At 46.7% G+C, this 18,890-nt stretch overlaps 1 protein-coding gene across 3 annotated transcripts in view; it reads left to right on the top strand.

Moving 5' to 3' along the window:
* Positions 1-2,376: 2,376 nt before the first annotated feature.
* Positions 2,377-18,890, top strand: part of DGKH (diacylglycerol kinase eta) — a 173,830-nt gene continuing 157,316 nt past the window's right edge. For 2 of the 3 annotated variants that reach the window (XM_040583978.1, XM_040583977.1), the window contains exons 1-2: positions 2,377-2,533; positions 9,595-9,774. In XM_040583978.1, coding sequence (XP_040439912.1) covers positions 2,477-2,533; positions 9,595-9,774 — 237 coding nt within the window. In that variant the 5' untranslated portion in view covers positions 2,377-2,476. Of the gene's footprint in view, positions 2,534-9,497; positions 9,775-18,890 lie in introns of those variants that run through there. The other variant, XR_005826393.1, reaches the window with a different exon arrangement.

The following is an 18,890-nucleotide window of genomic DNA, read 5'->3' as shown; positions in this document are numbered from 1 at the left end:
GAGAAAGAAGTGAAAAATCAGATGTGACAATCAGGAGCCTGGAAGGGCAGGGCTGAAGTTGCATTGCACGGGTTTCATTTAGATCTACCAGGATCAGTGCAGTGGCTGATGTCTGTCCTCCTTATCCAACAAGACCTTGAAATGTACCTTCAACCTAAGTAGGTTGTTGTAATCTTCTGGGGCCTATACTAGCTTTCCACTTAAGGAAAGCAAGCCTTGAACTGCAGGGGATGAAATGAGGTGAATATAATTGCGTTATCTAGTCACAGGTGTAAGATTCAGGCCACATGAAACAGAAAATGGGTCTGAAGGCACAGCAAGAATCTGAATTTCAAGGCAAAAGGGTACATACAGTGCTTCAGCTGAAGTAACTTCAAGTGGCTTAAAGTTCCTGTATATGAGTTTTCAGTTTTTGTGGTTCAGCAAGCAAGGAAATGCAAGGCATTAGCATGACATATATTTCATGGCAGGCCACTTTTGCCACAAAGCCCCATCATGGCCAAGGGTAAAGAGGCCAGATGTCGAGAGGCATAAACAAACCATCATGTGAGATCCTCCAGTGCATCATGAGGAAAGGAGGGGAGCTGACTAATCTTGCCCTGACACTCGTTCTTAGTGTAAAGCCCTTTACAGTATGACATTCCTCAGCAGTACTTCACACTCGGGGCAAAGGGAAGGAGACCAGACATCCTTGGACAACTGTTGCTCACCTTCAGCTTCAGAAAGCTTCCTTCCAAAAAGCAAGATGCTCTAAGTCATCTTGTTTGCTTCCTTCTGAGGTTACACTTACCATCAAAGCAGTTCATCAACAGACCGCTGATAAACTTATTATCAACAAAAACAGTTCCTTTTCTACTGGTAGAAGAAATGCAGCAATTTCAGTTCCTCAAACGAGCTATACCGCTGTGCCACTTCTGCGGGTCTGGCTGAGGGGCACATCATCTTAACTCAATGCAATTTTTTCTCCAGGCTTAGTTAAATGCACACGGAAGACTTAACCTTTTTTCAGCAACAGTGCTACTTTTTGTAAATTGCTGATGTGTTTTGCAAAAGCTAGAAGTCAGGTGGCAGTGTGCCATTTTTTTGGTATGAAGAAGCTTTAAAACACAAAGAACATGAATACATCTTTAAATAAAACTATTATAAATAAAAATTAACTTCTTTCTTGTGAAATCCAATTCCTTTTCTGATGTTTGCAGTAACCAAGTAGATGACCCAGGGATCACTTTTTGTAATCAAGCATGATAGCTGCAAATTCAAAAGGGCAGGCTGGAATGAAAAGGAATATAGAAAAACTGGGCTGAACACCATTGTTTTGGATGGTGTCTGAGTTTCATTTTCTCACTCTCTCTAGTCCCACTCTTTCACGTATCCCGCAATTCTGCGGCAACAGGGAGAAACAAATGAGTGAAAGCATTGAGTTTGTAGGATGTAGAAAATGCAGTTGAAGAGTTGTAATGTATCGATTGGTGTTCAAGGGCATGCTGGTAGCCACTAAACTGGGAAGACTGAAGTATGCGCACCGTGTATTGATAAAAGGCGTGATTGAGGGCAGAGCAATGCTGCTACCCCCTGGGGCAGACGGGGTGGCCCTGGAAATGGAAGGCCCCAGTGCCAGACATGGCCTACATGCCTGTGCTGTCATTTCCACGGTGTCCCAGCTCCTGCTTCTCTTGAGGTGCCAACGGGACCACCCGGTGCCTCTGAGGGGAGTGGGGAAGAGGCTGCCCAAAGGGTGTTAAACCGTGCGGCACTGCGTGGTCCCAGTCTTCGTGGGGGGGGCAGCACCCCGGCCCCGACCGCTCCCGGGGGGCTCGGCTGGGAGCGGCGGGATGCGGAGGCGGCGGGATGCGGGGGCGGCGGGATGCGGGGGGCAGCGCTGTGCGCGCGCTCGCTCGCCCGGGGCGCCCCGGGACACCCAGCCGGGCTCGTGGCGGCCGCAGACCCCGCTCTCCGCCCCCGCTGCAAGCCGCCGTGCCGTGCCGTGCCGTGCCGTGCCGGGCGGAGGGGAGGCGGCACAGCCCCGGCGGGGCGTCAGCGGCTCCCGGCGCGCCAGGGGGACCCCCGGCGCCTCGGGGAGCGCCCTCGCCCGCGGCCCCGCCGCGGCGGCTGCAAACCGCCTCACGCCCCAGGCGATTTGCCCGTGATCCGCTGGGCTTCCCGGGGCGGGTGTGCGGGGAGCCCCCGGCGGCGGCGATGATGTGAGCGGCGCGGCAGCTGCAGGCCGGTTCCCTCGGGAGCCGGGGCTGAGCCCGGTGGCCGTGGGAGGGAGAGGAGCCGGGCGGGGAGGGAGGAGGGGGCCTGGACGGGGCCGGGGGAGAAAAAGGGAGGAGCGGGGCCGGGGTGGGGGGAGAGAGAGCGGCGCGGGGGGAGCGCTGCCAGCCGGAGGAGCGGCAGCGGCGGGAGCAGCCCGGCGTAACCTGCTCCGCCGCCCGCCGGCGCCCTCCCCGCGGAGGCAGGGACCTGCTGCCGGGTGATGGAGGAGCATGGTTACCCTTCCTATAGCGCCCGCAGCCCCGCCTGGGAGGAACTGGTAGGTACATGCGTGCCTCGCAGTTGCACAGGCATTTCCTAGCCTTTTTCCTGCCTGCATTGTTCAGCCAGGGGGTCGGGCTGCCATCCTTATCGCCCCCCCCGCTTCCCTTCTTCCGACCCCGCTCTGCGCCAGAGCTCGGACGCCGCTCCCGTCCCCTACCCGCGGGGAGCGGGGGGTGGGAGCCTTTCGCCCCCGCCGTGTCCGGCCGTTTGCTGGCGGGGGGGGCGGGGAGTTCATTGCCCTTGCCGAGTTTCACTGCCTGGGCTTAGCACCGAGAGCCTTGCCTCCAACTTTGCCGGGGGGAGTGGTGGGGTGGGGGGTGTTGTTTGTTGATACCATGAAACGTCTTCTCTTAGCACAGCAAAAGCAACGTGTCCAGCGTTGGGAGGCAGTTTCCAGAAAGAGACACTTTTTTTTTTTTTTTTTCCCCTTCTTCTTCAGTAGCCAGGCTGGGAATCACTCCTGTCAGGATGTCAGAGCGGGCCGGGGCAGGGGTACCCCGCTGCCACCCTGCTTTGCTAGGTGCGGGGAAAGCCTGTGCGCCTCGGCTGCTGCGGAGGGAGGGGGGCGCGCAGACGGAACGGGACGGGACGGGAGGAAAGCTGCGGCGTGGTGGCTTTGCAGTTTGTGTAAGCAACTCGGAGACCCTCCTTCCAGCTGAAGGAAATCATGTCACCGGCATCCTCAGCAGGCGATAAAATCAGATTTCCCTTTTCAGGGCCGTCTGGTCCCACTCTTGGGCTTTGCTCCATTGTGCAAACACACACACACACACGCACACACCGGGGAGGGAGGGCTAAAAATAGTCTTTGGGTGGCTGCTTGGGAGATTGCAGGCTATCTGGGAGGTCAATGCTAGGCTGTCTCAGGCCCTGAACTTGGTAAGGCGACGTGAAGCGTGGACCCATGCCACTGCCAATCTCCCCTTTGGATGGCTGTACCATATTCTGCTAACTCGTTGTGTTGGTCCAGGGCCCCTGGTTTTCCCTGTAAACCCAGATCTAAAGAGCAGCCGGGGGAGAGCCACACTTTGCCTGGCTCAGTGTGTTCACTGCCAGGAAAGCAGCAGCCCAGCCCTGGAGACACCATGGTGAACTAAATTCACCCCCTTCCCTGTTTGTTTCTGGGAGGGCTACAAATCCTTTTTTACCAGCCTCATTTTTGTTGTGAAGTTGAACATCCCCCTTCACTGCCCTCTGCAGTCCTCAAGCCCCGAAGCTGCTGCCGGAGATGCAGCTGTGATAGGGAAAACAGCTGTATGTGTGTTCCGGTAACATGCAGCTGACACCGAAAGGATCAGGCAAGGGAAACCCGAGATTTTTGCCTGGAGAGATGAAGACATCGTGGGAGGAAGGTGGCAAAGCTGATTCCTGCAAATGCGTTACCCTATTAAACAGTGACATTTAAATTGGCTGCCATCATCCAAAACTCAGCTGAAACTCGGGAGGCAGATGGATTGCAGCCCCTCTGCTTGGAAATGTAGAGTCCTGGCTGAAGCATGCAAACCCATTTCCTTCTGTGTGCAGGGCTCAGATAAACAAGGAGCACATCTTTTTTTTTTTTTTCCCCTCCCCTCCATTTCCCCCTCCCCCAGTAAAGGCCAGGATTTGGGTCATGTTTATCATTTCATTGCTGCATTTGTTAGAGTACATCCATGAATGCAGTTTTAAGGTTAACCACTACACTGATTTTCTTTACAAGGCTCTAATTTCAGCTAAACCACTCAATCCTCTACCTGGTAACCTGCTGGTAAAATACATAGTCTTTATGGCAAAAGCCACGTTGTTCTTCTTTGTATCTGCTTGTAAGCAGGCTTTTTATTATAATGGGGGCAAAGGGAGATCCAGGTGAAGAACTGCATGATGAAGGGGAAAAAGACGTGCCCAGACCTCTCCCTCGCTCTCAAAACACAGAGCAACAGGATAGGGCAGACAATTTATTGCAGGTTTTGAATCTGTGCAAGTTAATGATCTATGCAAATTGTCAGAAGTCATTGGGAAGTGCTGTTCCTATAGCTGTTCTGAGAAATAAGCGATGGACATCAAATTGAGCCACAGCTTCTTCGCCTGTCAGGGTTGGACTTGTCTGTGTGCTATTTCAAACTTCTATAAAATCCTTTCCTTAATTCACAGTTCACTTTCAAATGGAAAACCTCTTCCTGACTCCTGGAAGAGTTGCATTAGACGCTCCATCATGGAGCTAAATAAGAGTAACGGAAAATGTAAGGCTCATCCTGCATTCTTCCAAGAGAGATTTGGTGTCTTTGTACTCAAAATATACGTGATATATGTCTTAAAAAGTTCTAGACCTGACTTTCATGTTTTATGTGAGACCTGAGTCTTAAGGTTACCTTTCCTTTGAAATGCATAGATGGGTCCTAATGCATTTGTAAAGTGACTGTTTTGACAACCTCCGCTGGTTTACACCTTTTCACTCTGAAGCATACTACATGTTTTTGTAACCCACAGGTTACGGGGTTGCCTTGGCTGCTCCCAAAACAGCCACAAGTAACGTAGTTACTCTCTTAAACAGTGGTATGCATATGTTTTGTTATATTTTGGCTTCCCCTTTGGTAAGTAAGGAAGCCAAGAAAGAATAACATTCCTGACTTGATCTGCAGAGGGAGTTCAGACAGGCAGGTCTGAAATTAATTTGCTCAGCGTGGGGAGCCCGGTTAAAAACTACAGTTATGACTGCCCACCAAAATTAGGAAAGATTCAACAAAATCTTTTAAATGTGAAGAATAATGCATTGTTAACCTGATACACATACCACTATTCATCCAGATCCCCTCAGAACAACTTTTGGAGGTGGACAAAGAAAAGTATTACCCTTCAGTTTATATATGCCAAAGTGACCCAGGGAAAAAGAGGTAAATGTGCTTGTTATGAAGGGAATCAGTGTTAGAGCTGGAATCATTTATGTTCCTGGAATCAAACAGTACATTAATCTGCATTATAGACTATGATCTCCATCACAGCTAGAGTGCATGTGTATTTGGATTTTTTTCTACATTGCCTATATATTTTAGCAACACATATTCTATTATGGAAACTGGATGTGGTTGAGTTGAAATGTTCTTACAGTGGATATATGTACCCAGCACTTCAGGATTCTTTGAATATAAAGGGCAGATCATCAGCTGATACCAGTTACCGTGGCACAAATTATGTCAGCACAGCTGTTTCGTGTCAGTTGAGCATCTCCCTTTAAATGCCAACCTTTCTTTATGGTTTCCAACAGTTTTCTCTTGCTTCAGTCAGGAAATGTAAGGCAATTACTAAGAAGCTTGAAACTGAGTATGTTAAATGAAAGACATAGTGCATGCAAACATTGTATGTGGTTTTAATGGCTACACATAGCCCCATATTCTTCAAGAGCCTGAATCGCAGAAGTGTAGAGGTACCATTTGTACTGTGGTATTCACAGCTGTGTTCACTGGGCTGAAATGTGCTCTTCGGTATTTCTCATATTGAGTCTGACATCGATCAGTTGGGAGAATTTTAGCTGTGAGATGAAGGGATGGAAGCCAAGTTGGCAGTCCTTACTGAGGTGAAGTTTCATGGCTATCTTAGGCAGCTTTACCTGGGTAAAGGCTGGAACTGGACCCTGATTATCTATTAATGCTTCTGAAAAGAAAAGCAAGTGGAAACGCTGAGATTTTTAAAACTGTCTTCGTGCATGAACAACATTTATGTTTGTAGAAACAACCTATGTGAACATGAATGAATAGCTCGGGTACTCTCAACAATGCTTAACGTTTCATTGGTTTCTCCTGTTTTAAAGAAACCTCTAAACGTTAGGTGACCACAGGTGGTAGAGCCTGTAATTTCACTGATACCACTACACACTCTGTGGAAACATTGAACTGTACTCGCAGGACATTTTCTATCATTTTCAGATATAGGTTATTACTACTAAAATCCTCACATTAAGTGTCCCGAGAGGACGTTCCTAGTGCTTTCCCCCCCCCCCTCCCCAGCACCCTGAAATTTGTCAAGATATGATGAAAGAGACTTGCTTGGAAGTGAAAGGCTGGTGCATTCTCTCCTTGTAACCCAGTTTTTGTGTTTGGGCAGTCAGGAGGGAGAAAGATCACAACAGGGCAGCCCACGCAAGGACACAAGATGCCCTCTGCATGGTGCAGAAAGTGTGCAGAAGCTAGGGTTGATAGTTAAGCTCTGAAAGTGAATGGAAGTTGAAGAATTTTGTTTATTGCCCATTTCACCTACAGATAGTCTTTTATCAGCTTTTATGTATTTGAGATGAAATCTAGCAAAGGAAATCTAATGCAGTTTCAAATTACAGATACCTAAGGAGATCTCCAGCTCCCCTGCTGGCATTGCAGTATCCACTGGCTGTCACAGGACCTGTCCTATTTAAAACCTAAATTATTAACTTGTTTCTATTTTTCCATCTAATAATGATGAAAGAAAGTATTTATATCCATTGCTAAACAGGTCAATGTTTTATAAAATTCAAGACAAGTTTTTAAATTAGCTTGCAGCATAACCAATTGTGAAAGCAGTTTGAAAAGAAACCAGATTAGTGTCTTGCTCTGGAAGATACTGCTGCTGTGTGTTTATTCTTCCAAAACTTCCGTGGAAGGCTGTTTTTGGAAATACACTTTAACCACCTACTGTCTTTAGGATGGAGGCCTAAATATGTAAAGGAACAAGCAACCGGATGATGTTTTATTAAAAAAAACCCAAACACCCCAAGGTGAAAATTTGGGGTCAACTTCATGATCTCCCCCGAGTTTATCAGATTATAAAGCTGTCTGTGTGTGCCTTTCCCCCTCACTGTCTTATCCTTCTTTTTCAACTGAATTTGGAAAGGTATTCTCCGTGGGTGAGATGTCTTCTTGTAAACAGTTTTGCGTGTAACTTCGCACAGGGTCCTAGCCCTGTGATACAAATACATAGCAGTCACATGCACTGGTATTTTGATGTTTTTCTAGTTTGGGAACAAATCTAACAGTGACTAGTGTTGTTCAGCTAGCGCTGTTTAATTCGAGTTAAATGGAGTTAGTCAATCTTGCTGGTGTTCTGTTAGCACTAAGCGTTCCTCAAATCACAGCCACAATTACATGTAATACATGTTAGTGCTCGTTTGAAAACTGTCTTCTTGTCCTCTTGCAATGCTCAGTTGTAATTTACATTCAGAAGACTCAAGGACTTGCAGTGAAACACATTCTAGTGTAATGTGCTAGTCCTGAAATTTAGGTGGGGAAGAAAGAGGAAAGAAGAAGGTGGAAAGACCACAAGTATCCATAAAGATTGCTCTTAACCTATCTTTCTTCCTAGCTGTGCCCTAAATTAATTCACTGAGAGCAGTGCATACTTGTGCTTGCCCAAGTTTGATCCTGTGTTTTTTTAAAAATGAGAACTCCCTCGCAGGTGAAGAGCGAGACAGATAAGAATCATCCCTTAGTTTCACAATTAGCTTGTAAGGAAAAGGGACTGTACGAGAACTTCATCTATTTTGAGATACGGTATTAATGGCAGGGTTTAGGCCCTATTATTATTCTAATAGGGAATGTAGGCAATATGATCCAAAATTCCTTTAGAATATAACTTCCTAGAATTTTTGACTTTTTAAATGCAACTTTTGGCAATTTAAAATATATAACTTAATAGAAGTCATCGTACATGGAGGAGGGTAGTAGAAGCACACTTGAAGTACCTGGGGCAGTAACACCAAACTAAAGCACAAGTCCTGCAAGGCTTCATGGAAATACTTCGGTTTCCCCTGCTGTAAATCCCAGTGAAAAATGGGATCCTGTGGATTAGGTGAAATTAAGATTGTGGCAAGGTGCCTGCGCTATAGGATAGGTGGTATGCTATGGGTTTGGTTTGGTTTCTCATTAACTGCTTTGCATTTAGGTACTGCGGCATTACATTAGCATATTAAGAGATGTCAGTTCCCTTTCTAGAAATACAAATAGAATTGTGGGAATATAGAAGCCACAGGTATTGATGGCTTTCTTATGTTTAATCGGGTCCACGCAGCTAGGAGTTGTGTGTTTTATTTAGCACTGCTGTGATAAAAATGCTTATTTTGAGCACTGGCTACACACACGCCACCGCAGCGTGGAAGCCCCGCGATTCGGAGCGTGTGGTGACATTTCCAGACCGCGGGAGCCGCCAGATCCGGATTGAAACGGAAAAACCGACCCTTGCTCTCCCCAGAAGCCAAGGCTCCTCTTCCACAAAGCCGAAAGCCAGGAGAATACTGAGGGACTTAAAGTAACTGGAGAAAACAACGGGAAAGCCACGTACGCGCTCGTCAAAGCCGCCCGGCGCTTCGAGGCCGAGGGACGCGCGGGGGCCGGCGGCGGGCGCAGGCACGGACCGCGCTGCGCCGGGTGCTGCCCGCCCGGGGCCGAGGGACGCCCGTGCTCCGAGGGGCGGCGACACGCAGCCCCCGCCGTGCGGGGCAGCGCTGGCCGCCGTGCTGCCTCGCCGTGCCCGCCCGAAGCCTGTGCGGCCCGGCCGCCCGCCGCCGCCCCCCCCCCGGGTGCGCGCCCCCCGCCGCGGCCCCGTGCGGCCGAGGGTGCCGCGCTCCGCCCGTGCCCCGCCCGCCTCCCCCGCCCCGCGGGGCTCCGCTCACGGAGGGCGTCCGGGGAGGCGCGGGCAGGTGCGGGGGGCGGCGGGCCGCTCGCCCCGGCGCTCACCTGCGCGGCCGCTCGGCGCCCCCTGGAGCCGGCGGCCGCTCCCCGGCGGCGGAGGGCGCAGGGGGCCGGGCCCGTCCGCCCCGGCTCCGCCCGCCGGCGGGTGGCGGTGCCCCGGCCCCCTGCGAGCGGCGAGCGGCGGCCGCCGGCCCCGGTCCGGGGCGGGCGCGCGGCCCTTCCCTGCCAGAAGGGGCGGCGGAAGATGGCGGCCGGGCGGCCCGCTCCGCTCCGCCAGCGCCCGGCGCCGTCCCCGCCGCCTCCGTCCCCTCCCCCCCGCGCCGCCTCTTTCCCCACCCTCCCGCGCCGCCTCCTCCTCCTCCTCCCCGGGGAGGGGAGCGGCAGCGGCTGCCCTGGCTGAGCCGGGCTCGTGTGCTCTCTCTCGGCAGGAGTCCGGGAAGATGGCCGGGGCCGAGTCGGGGATGAGCGGCGCCGGGGTCCCGCAGCAGCCCCAGCCCCCGGCGGCGGCGGCGGGGCCGGCGGACGAGTCGTCGGACAGCGAAGGGGAGCACGAGGGCCCCCAGAAACTCATCCGGAAAGTGTCCACCTCGGGCCAGATCCGCAGCAAGGTGAGGGGGGCGGGAGCCGCCGAGCCCCGCTGCCTGCGGGGCAAGTTTCCCCGTCTCCGGCCCGGAGCGGGGCCAGCCCGGAGCCGGGGGCGGCCGCTGCATCCCGCCCGCATCCCCGGGAGCAGCGGCGGGGGGGTGGGTGGGTGTTGAGGCAGCTGTGCCTCTTCCTTCCTTCCCTCTCCCCTCCTCCCCGTCCAGCTGTTGCGTCCCCATCTGCCCCCGGCTGGCAGGAAGAGCCCCCCGGGGCGGCGGGGCTCCGCGGGGCCGGAGGGGAAGCCGCCTGCCCCGGCAGCCGCCCTGCCCCGCCTGGCGTCCTGGGTGTGGGGGAAGCGGCGGGCAGCCTCCCTCCGGCTCCTCTTCCTCGGCGGCGGGCACGGCTGCCGCGGGGATCCCACCCTGCCTCCCCACAGCGCGGGTGGGCTTCTTCAGCCAGCCCTTCCTCACCCCCCGCGCCCCGCGAGTCCCGGCGGCGGGGGCCGTACCCGGGCGGAGCGGCGGGCAGGGGCCGGGGTGGCACGGCGGGCGCCCGTGCGGGAGCGGCGGTGCCGCCGAGCGGGGAGGCGCGGGTTCCAGTTTGAAGGGTGCCTCGCGGGCCGGGAGCGAAGTTAGACACGGCCTCGCTCGTGGGGCTGGATGCGTGGAGCAGCTGTCAAACTTTCAGGTTAACGCAGGTTTGGGGCTGGCTCGGGCGTCCTGGTGGAATTAACTCTTGGATGCATGGTGTATTTGCATCACCTTTTTTTTTTTTTTTTTTTTTTTTTCTCCTGTCCTGTAAAACGAACTTCAACAAGCACACATTTAGAAGTACAAAAATAATGAGACCTCACTTACCTTCTGTGCAGAAGGATCCCACGACGTTCTGTGAAGCGCAGTCTGTGCTCAGTGCTGGGGTCTGCGCAGAACCCACACAGGTGCAGTGATACCAGCTTCAGGGGTTTTGCTGTAAGCATCTGGTTTGAGGGGCAAAGGGACCTCAGGCAGGCCCAGGGGGATCGCACTCACGTTTTGATTTGTACACGGTAGGTCATGTGGTGGTGCCTCCTTTGCAGAGCACCCATTAAAGTTAGTTAAGGAGCTGTTTGTGGAGTCATGCCAGATTGGTGCTCTTCTTCCCTGGAGCTTTCGTTTCACACGCTGCATTCAAAAGGCAGCCACCTTTAAAGAGAAAGCATGGGTTGCTGAACAGCAGCGTTGTCCCATTAGGCAAGGTGGAAAGCAGGTTTTTTCCTGAAACCTCCTAAGCGCAGCATGTCATCCCATTTTACTGCTAAATGTTAATCTTGCCTTTGCAGATGTTAGGCCTGGCTGAAATGTTACTACAATAAATAATACGCAACGATTGCATCGTGTTGAAAACACAGTCCTACACAAACTTTCAGCTTTAACACCACTTCTGTGTGGCTGTCTTCAGAATGTTTTGAAAGTGACAGAACACGCTGCTTTATTAGCTGTAGTGTTAAGTGTATTTGGAGGGTTTGCAGTCATAGAAGTTGACACTTGCATAAGGAAAACGTGGATTATGAACATTGTTGAAACAGGTTTGTGAGCATGAGATCCCAGCCAATTCTAACCAACTGTTACTGGTTGGTGGGATGTTCTGTATCTGAGGGCTGTGAATCTCCTGAACTCCAGGACAAGTCTACAAGTGATGCTTTTGCTTATCTTAGTTTTTGTCTCAATTCTATTTATGTGAATCATACATACATATGTACGTGAGAAACTGACTTGTGACATAATTGGTGTCATAACATGTTGCTGTACTGGTTGCAATTTACAATAATATGCAACCCAGAATATAAACATCTTTCTTTCCATTTAATTAAATGTGATATATCTTTGTTAAAGATGAGATCCATGTTAAATAATTCAGTAGCACTTTATTTTATAACTCATGATGCATTATTTAAAAGTAGATATATTTAGACAGACAACTCCCATTTAGTTTAAGGGTGTTGTATGTTTGCTGTTGTAGTAGTTGGTGATCAGTGGTTACATGAAACCACTAGAGCAAGGAACATCAGGGAGCTGCTCTTTTACCCAGCTAGTCCCTTTCATTCAAATTAGATTTGTTAAGCTTCACTTACTTGGTGAATGTGTTTGTAAGCTAAGGTTTTAATTAGATGCATTGGGTTTGTCTTACAGCTAAGAATAGACTTTTGCAAGAACCCGAAACATGTATATTACATTTATCATTGATGCTTGCAGCCTGTTTAATGCTGTGCTGTTTTTCTCCGGAGGTTGCTTATATACTTACTTGAAGCATTTCAGCAACGTGGTATTGATTCCTTAGCTCAGAAATATACCCAAAAGTGTCTGCTGGTAATTGCTTTTATTTTACTTAAGGAAGATGTTATTTTTAGATGTTTTGGTACAGTTGATCATTTGTGAAAGCTACCATATGGTGGTACTGTGCAGATAGAATCATTCAGGAGTGGATATTTTTTTTTTTAACGTGTGTATAATAAGATTTAGCAGATGCACGTAGAAAAGCAAATCCCTTTTGCTAGCACAAACATAAGTAAAGATTTCTAACACCTGTAGTGTTCAAAGGGAGTTTTTAAGCTTTGGCCTCTTCTTCCTCAATAAAAACAATTACTTATTTGGCTGAGGGCAGATGGGGGTGAAAAGGAAAGAATAAAAATGGAAGAATACTGTATTGGCAGATGTAATTACACTGAAGTTCACTGCTTGTTTGTGATATGCTAATCATATGCTCATAGTTTTACTTAGGAGTCTGTTGTCCGGTTTTAGCTTAGCTTGCCCACATTGAATAGCAACTTCCTCTGCAGACTGCTCACTTGTTTTCAGTGGAACTACTTCACTTTTACAGTAAATAGTTATGAGAAACGGATGGGTGATAGGGCTGGACATTTATGTAACTTATATTATGGGTGTATTTTTAGTTCATGCATATGTATTCTTCACATTTTTAGAATGCTTCAAAGGCATGTCTTTGTCAAAATATGGCTATTACGACTTTTCCTAAACAGAAAACTTGCAGATCAACGTGTTTTGGTGTCTGCAAACCTGAGGAGGGGAGATCAAGTTGTGGTGCAGAGGACTAACCTATTCTTTGGGCCAAGACCTTGTTTGTACCTTGGAACTGTTTGCTCAAGCCCTATACTTAATTACGGAGCAACACTGTAGCTGTAGGTGTCTTTAGGCGAGTTGGGATCAAAGCTAATTAGCACTTTTGTAGAGATTAAAGCCAGCATCTTTAAACCTCATCCTGGAAGCTGTTGCAGCTGTGGAGCTTGTATGTGTTCCCTGGAGGAAATGCAAGGGAATAACCAGGTGTTGGGTACCTTGTGAAGTTCAAGCCGTTTTGAGCTAAAATCCCCAATGGAGAGCATTGGAAATTCTTGACTTTGTGATGTCTACCCACCATTTCCCCTACTCTGGGAGACCTGAATATTTGGTACATAAAAACTGGCTTGGTAAAAAAACCCGTTTTTGGAATACACATTTTGTTTTCATGAGGACTTTGGAAAACTGTAGTCAGATGGTTTTGAAGCAGTGTATGTGATGTTGTACAAACAGTGTTATACTGAAGATTAAAGTCGTGGAAAGTTCTCCATGCATCTGCATTAAACTTTGTTTCTTAGCTTTTAAAGATGCTGGTTAAGACAGGCAGCGTTGGTGCCTTCCTTAAATGAAACGGATGACTTCAGTTCTTGGGGCTGCAGACCGAAAACTCTGCCTGTCGGCAGCTGGCTTGTAGTTACTTTAAAGTTGATCCCTGTAGTGCAAAGTACATTCCTTAAAAAGATGGTCCTGCTTCAGTTCTTTATAGCTGGAACCTGTCAAGAAGGGAAGGTTCAAACTAGAGCTGGCACTTTTTGAATTCTGCTCATTTAGGGATGAGTGCAAGATTAATAAATGAAATAGTCCCTGGGTACTTGGGAGACAGATGAGCACAGTTGTAGTTCCTACTCTTGTCTTGAGTACTCTCTGCTAAAAAGTGGATATGAAGAATTGCACTTTCCTCGCTGACCTGGCTTCCTACTTTAATGGGCCCATGTGCAGTTAATGGGAAAGCTCTGCTGGATACGTGTTTTGCTCTCAAATCTGTGACTGGGTATCTGGCCTGTGTTTATTTTTGGATGAAGCAGACTTTCTGGAGCAGAAAGTATAAATCAGGAAATGCAAGACAATTCGGTGCATTGAGTGAGATAAATACACTTGTAATGTATCTGTGAAAATGCTTTCTTCCTCTCCTTCAACCCCAGTGGTTTTTGTTAATAATGAAATTGCTGCAATGTGGGAGATGTTCAGAAACATGAGTGTGTTAGAATTAGTGAAGATGATACAGTGTTGTTTAGTTAAATGGCAAGGCTTGCTACAAGAATTATCTGAGGTCTTAATATATTTTTTAGAGATCTTAAATCATTATGGAGTAATAAAAGTAAATTAATTAAATTCCCCACTGTGTTTTTATTGGCCTTAGTGGATAATACCAGCCATTTAGGAACTGAGCCTTCAGAAAGTTTCTAACCTCTTCCATATGCTGACATTTGACAGTGCCAAGTCCCAGTAGTCACTTCCTGTTTGTTTCTGGTATACATTTCTCTCCGATTACCATAGCTTGTTAATTCACCTAAATGTAAAGTGCTGTGGTTGATACTGTCATTAAATGTCATGAAAATAGTTCTCTGCAATGTGATCTGCTTTGTCTAGCTTTGATAGCTCCGATTTACTCAGCTAAACAGTGGTTGATTCCTTTCTGGTTAAGGCAGCATGATCTTTATGCACCAGAAGTTGTTAGGAAAATGCCATGGTAGCAAAGTTAACCCTAATGGGGATCTTTTATGTGCATGAAGATTGTCTGAATCTGCATAGTTTCAAAATGCCTTGTAATCTGCAATATGGTCAGCAAATGTAGTAACACGTAGAGCATCACTAAACTTTTATCGTTGTGTTTACACAGCATGGGGCAGAAGTGACCAAGTGCATAGAAATCATCCTCAAGTTCTTGGCATCTGGCAGTGTCCACAGAAGAGTCTGAAGGGTGCTGTAGGGTATCTGTCGGCATGATTTGTATTTTTTATCATTTTCACTCTGCAATTAAATTAGTTGTACTGTATATCCATCCTTAGTAAAATTTTCACCCTTTTTTTTTTTTTTTCACAACCATTTTAAAATCTGGCAGATTTGATTCCCTCTCCACATGCTGGGGACTTCAACCTACTTTTCAAGTGAAATATGGAGAACGAGTTCATCAGTGTATGTTCCTGATACATGGAGACACACATACTTAGGCACAGAACAATATTTTTAAAGTTTTGTATATATACTGTCCAGTTCTAGAGTACGCCTGGATGAAGCAAAACAGTTTTTAGCATGAAATGGTGTACAGTATTTGTTGCTTGTCATACTTGCTGTATCTTTGCATAAGCTTTCAAAAAAAAGTCCACTAATGGAAAACTTCAGCCAAAGATATGATAGTTTGGGGAAGTTAAAAATGACTGAACACACTATGTAGAAGCGAGCAGGGTTAGAATGGAAAGAGTTACACTATTTAAGGCACAGTGGCCATTACCACTCCAAATTCTAACACATGTTTGTATAAAACCAAAATGAAATCTGCTAAGGCATTTTAGTGATGCATGTATTGGCAAAGCTTAAATTGCTAAGTATGAGAAAGGCGGAACGTGTAATGTTTTTTAGTAGATATTTGCAAGCAGGTCGTCAAAGAAAACATTGCTTTTGGTAGTCGGTTTTTTTCTTCTTTTCTTTCTAGAATCTATAGATGTTTAATACTATTGAAAAATAGCATGAATTATACTTCTTTTTTTCTCCCCCCAGCCAGCTGGTGAGCTGTGAGTGTGAAAAAAGTTAATCACACTTTCATCTTTAATATAAGAGTTTTTGACTGTTTTATTCCAAGGAGGTGGGGAATGCTTTTCTGCCAAAAAGATCAGGTGAAACACATTGAGCTTATTGTGTAGTTCAGAGAGAATTTCTGTGTTTTAAGCAGCACAAGAAGAGACTAATTCAAGAATAAATGACAACTGGGAATCCCTTTCTGAGATGTCTTGTGTACTTCATGCATACAGTCACGAAGACATGTAACAGCCATGCCAGAGCTCAAGAAAGGACTGTTCTATACTTGGGTCTTTCTCTGTGTCAGGCTGTACAGATAATTTGTGGACATTTTGAATTGTTTCCAGCAGTTACATCAGAATTCAATATACAAGAGTGCTGTATGACTGCTGTATAACTACTGTGTGTATATATATATATATAGTGTATATATAACTATATTATATATAGTTATATAACTAGCTGGACTAGTGAAGTTATTTTGGGTATCTGTAGCAGAATACATAGAATTACAGTGATTTTTGTAGTTGAGGTAGTGATCAAAAGAGTAGTATGTCTATGAAAATGCCTTTATCTGAAGGGAAGTATTGAATCCTCTTGACTAACTGAAGATGATGAAAGGCAGCTTAGACTAATGTTCTTGCTCTGGAAAGCTCCAGAAAGCTAATGTTTGTTGTTTTTTTGGTGGTTTTTTTGTTTTTTTTTTTTAAAGAATGTTACTCTAATTTTCTTTGACCATTCATGTTTCTGGTAAGGGATCTATAGAACAACATGTATTGTCTGGAGATTTCAAAATCTAAGCACAGCAAGAAGGTAATTTGTGTTTGTGTGCGTATTCATTGAATCTTAGAACACAGAGTTTTGGGTATAAAAGAGTGCTTCTGTTGTCATTCTGATGTTTTGGACGTTTTCCTTTGATAGGGATGATTAAGACATAGTTCAGTGTCTTGTGCAAGTAGTTAAGTAGCTCACTTGCAGAGGAACCATGAGACCAATATTTTGTTCTGGTTGGCCATTAAGTTTTTGAGAATCTTTATAGTTATTCGTAGCGTAGCTGCATGTGATGTTATGAAGTTATGGACAACATGGCTAGCTTTGTTCATTTTTTTTGTTTGATACTTTAGTACTTGGACTTTGTCTTTTATGAAGAGAGAGAACTCTTTCTTTCACCTTTGTATTTGCTGCTGCCTGATATTACTGTTTTATCCTTTCCCCTCCTGCCTCCAAAAAGTCAGTTGTGTTCTCCAAAATCTTCTTTTAAAAACCTAAGAACAGGCTACTAAATAACAGTGTCGTAACCATAGCTCTATTATGCTAAGTTCAAGCCACAACTCTCAATTTGCTAGCTGTGGGGGGAAAAAAAAGGAAAAAAAAAGAGGGGAAAAAAAAAAAAAAAAAGCCTGGCTTTGGGGGCATCCGTAACGTAGATTGTCCGCATCGTAATAGAAAGAAACCTCATTCTTTTCTAATGTAAACATTGCATTTATCACAGCAAACAAGATTAACACTGACCTCAAATAAATATTATTTGGTATGCTAAAATAAGACCACTGCATTAGATGCTATTTAAAATAAGAGATTTATTCTAGTAAAACATTTAAGCACGTACTGAAACACTTCAGTTGTCCTGTACACTTTTATATGATTAATTACTTCTTAAAATTAAGCCGATGCGTAAGTGCTTGTTGGATGTAGGCCATAAAAATTTTGTACATGAAGTCAGAACATAGTTGACTTATAAAACTTTTACCATGTAGGAATTACCCTGATATATTGCACAATTAGGAAGAAAGAGCAAATTTTTTTTTTTCCCCCAGCTAAGTTTTTCATTTGACTAATGTTCCTATTTAGGAATATTTCATCGCTTAGGTACTGAAAACATGATAACAAAAAACCTGAGTTGTACTCCTGGGAGAGTTAACGTTTTTGTAATGAATTCAGCAAGGTTTTATACTTGATGATAATTTGTTTGTTTATTAGATGGGCGGTGTGAGATTTATGATGATCTGGACAATTAATTTCCTTGCCTTTAAACGTTCGGGGTTTGCAAACGGTGTGAGATCGTGCTACTTTATTGTCACTTAGCAACCTTAATAGGATTTTGAAGCTGAGTTGTAGCTTGTGGGTGGTGAGTCTCGGTATGTATTTGCCGGGTGGGAAGCAACATGAGCCCCTCTGTGGGCAGCCGCCAGGAGGATGTGTGTCCAGCCCATGCCAGGGTCTTTCCGGATGTGCTCGCTGAGGAGAGCTGGGGTTTTTTTGCACTTCTGGCATAGTTTCATGCTGGGAAGATCTGCTGAGGTTTTTCGTGCCTGTGGAGATTTAAGCGGATCTAAAGGGCTGTCATGCTGCTTTGGTCAGTTATGTCCTGTTGTGTGGTTGCTTAAATTTAGCAACCGAGTTTGACTGCCTTCAGTTTGACAGCTGGCAGTCCTTATTGGCACTGTGATGCTCTAGAGTGGAAGGGAGGTTGGTGTCTTCCCAGCTCTCGGTGAGGAGGGTGTCTTGCTCTGGTTCAGTTAGGGGTGTCGGAAAGGATCAGTCCTGGGCGCCGGTCAGGCAGAGACTTCTTGCCTCACTGTGCATGCTCTCTGTCGATCGTGAGGATGGGCACATACTTCTGTGTTTGTTTTAATGCTCCCATAGAGACATCTTGCTTCTTGTTCTCTCCTTCCTTTCCTGCCTGCTGCTGTCACTGTTTTTTCAGGAATTTGAACAGAGGAAGGGTGACATCCCTTCTCCTTATAGCCTGTGCCTCTACAAGGTCTCTCCCAATAATCCCCATAAAGGGAGCGGAACTGACCAAGACCCAAAAGTTAGTTGTGCGTGGGGTCTTGGAGAGGGTGCAGACATACGAAGGTTTTTCTCTGGATAGTTTCACGCTGCACTGCCTCCTCCTTCAGTGCCACTGATCAATCTTGGGAGCAGATCGTTCACTGGGGAGCTATTGACTTGAAAACCAATGCACCCTTTTTGCTGATTTTTTGGCTATTAATGTAATTTTTTGCCTGGTATCTTGGGGATCTTCACCCGAGTTACACTATAGACAAACATTGATTGGCTTCAGTCTCAGAAGTCTGTTAAAGTGGATAAAAAAGAGATCACAGAGGGTAAAAGGGGTTTGTGTGTCAAGGATCCCATCACTGAAAGATATGATGGTTTGCATGGTGTAAACAGTAATTCTGTCGTCTGTATATTAACTTGATATATTTATAATGGATTCTGCCTGGGAAGAATGCTGAGAGAATGCAGGTCTGCAATGGGGAACTCGTCTGAGTTGTTTGGGTGTGAGA

The sequence above is a fragment of the Falco naumanni genome, chromosome 2, assembly GCF_017639655.2.
Source record: "Falco naumanni isolate bFalNau1 chromosome 2, bFalNau1.pat, whole genome shotgun sequence".
Classification (NCBI taxonomy): domain Eukaryota; kingdom Metazoa; phylum Chordata; class Aves; order Falconiformes; family Falconidae; genus Falco; species Falco naumanni.
Note: the sequence above shows the minus strand (reverse complement) of the source record. Positions and strands in the feature narration are given on the sequence as shown.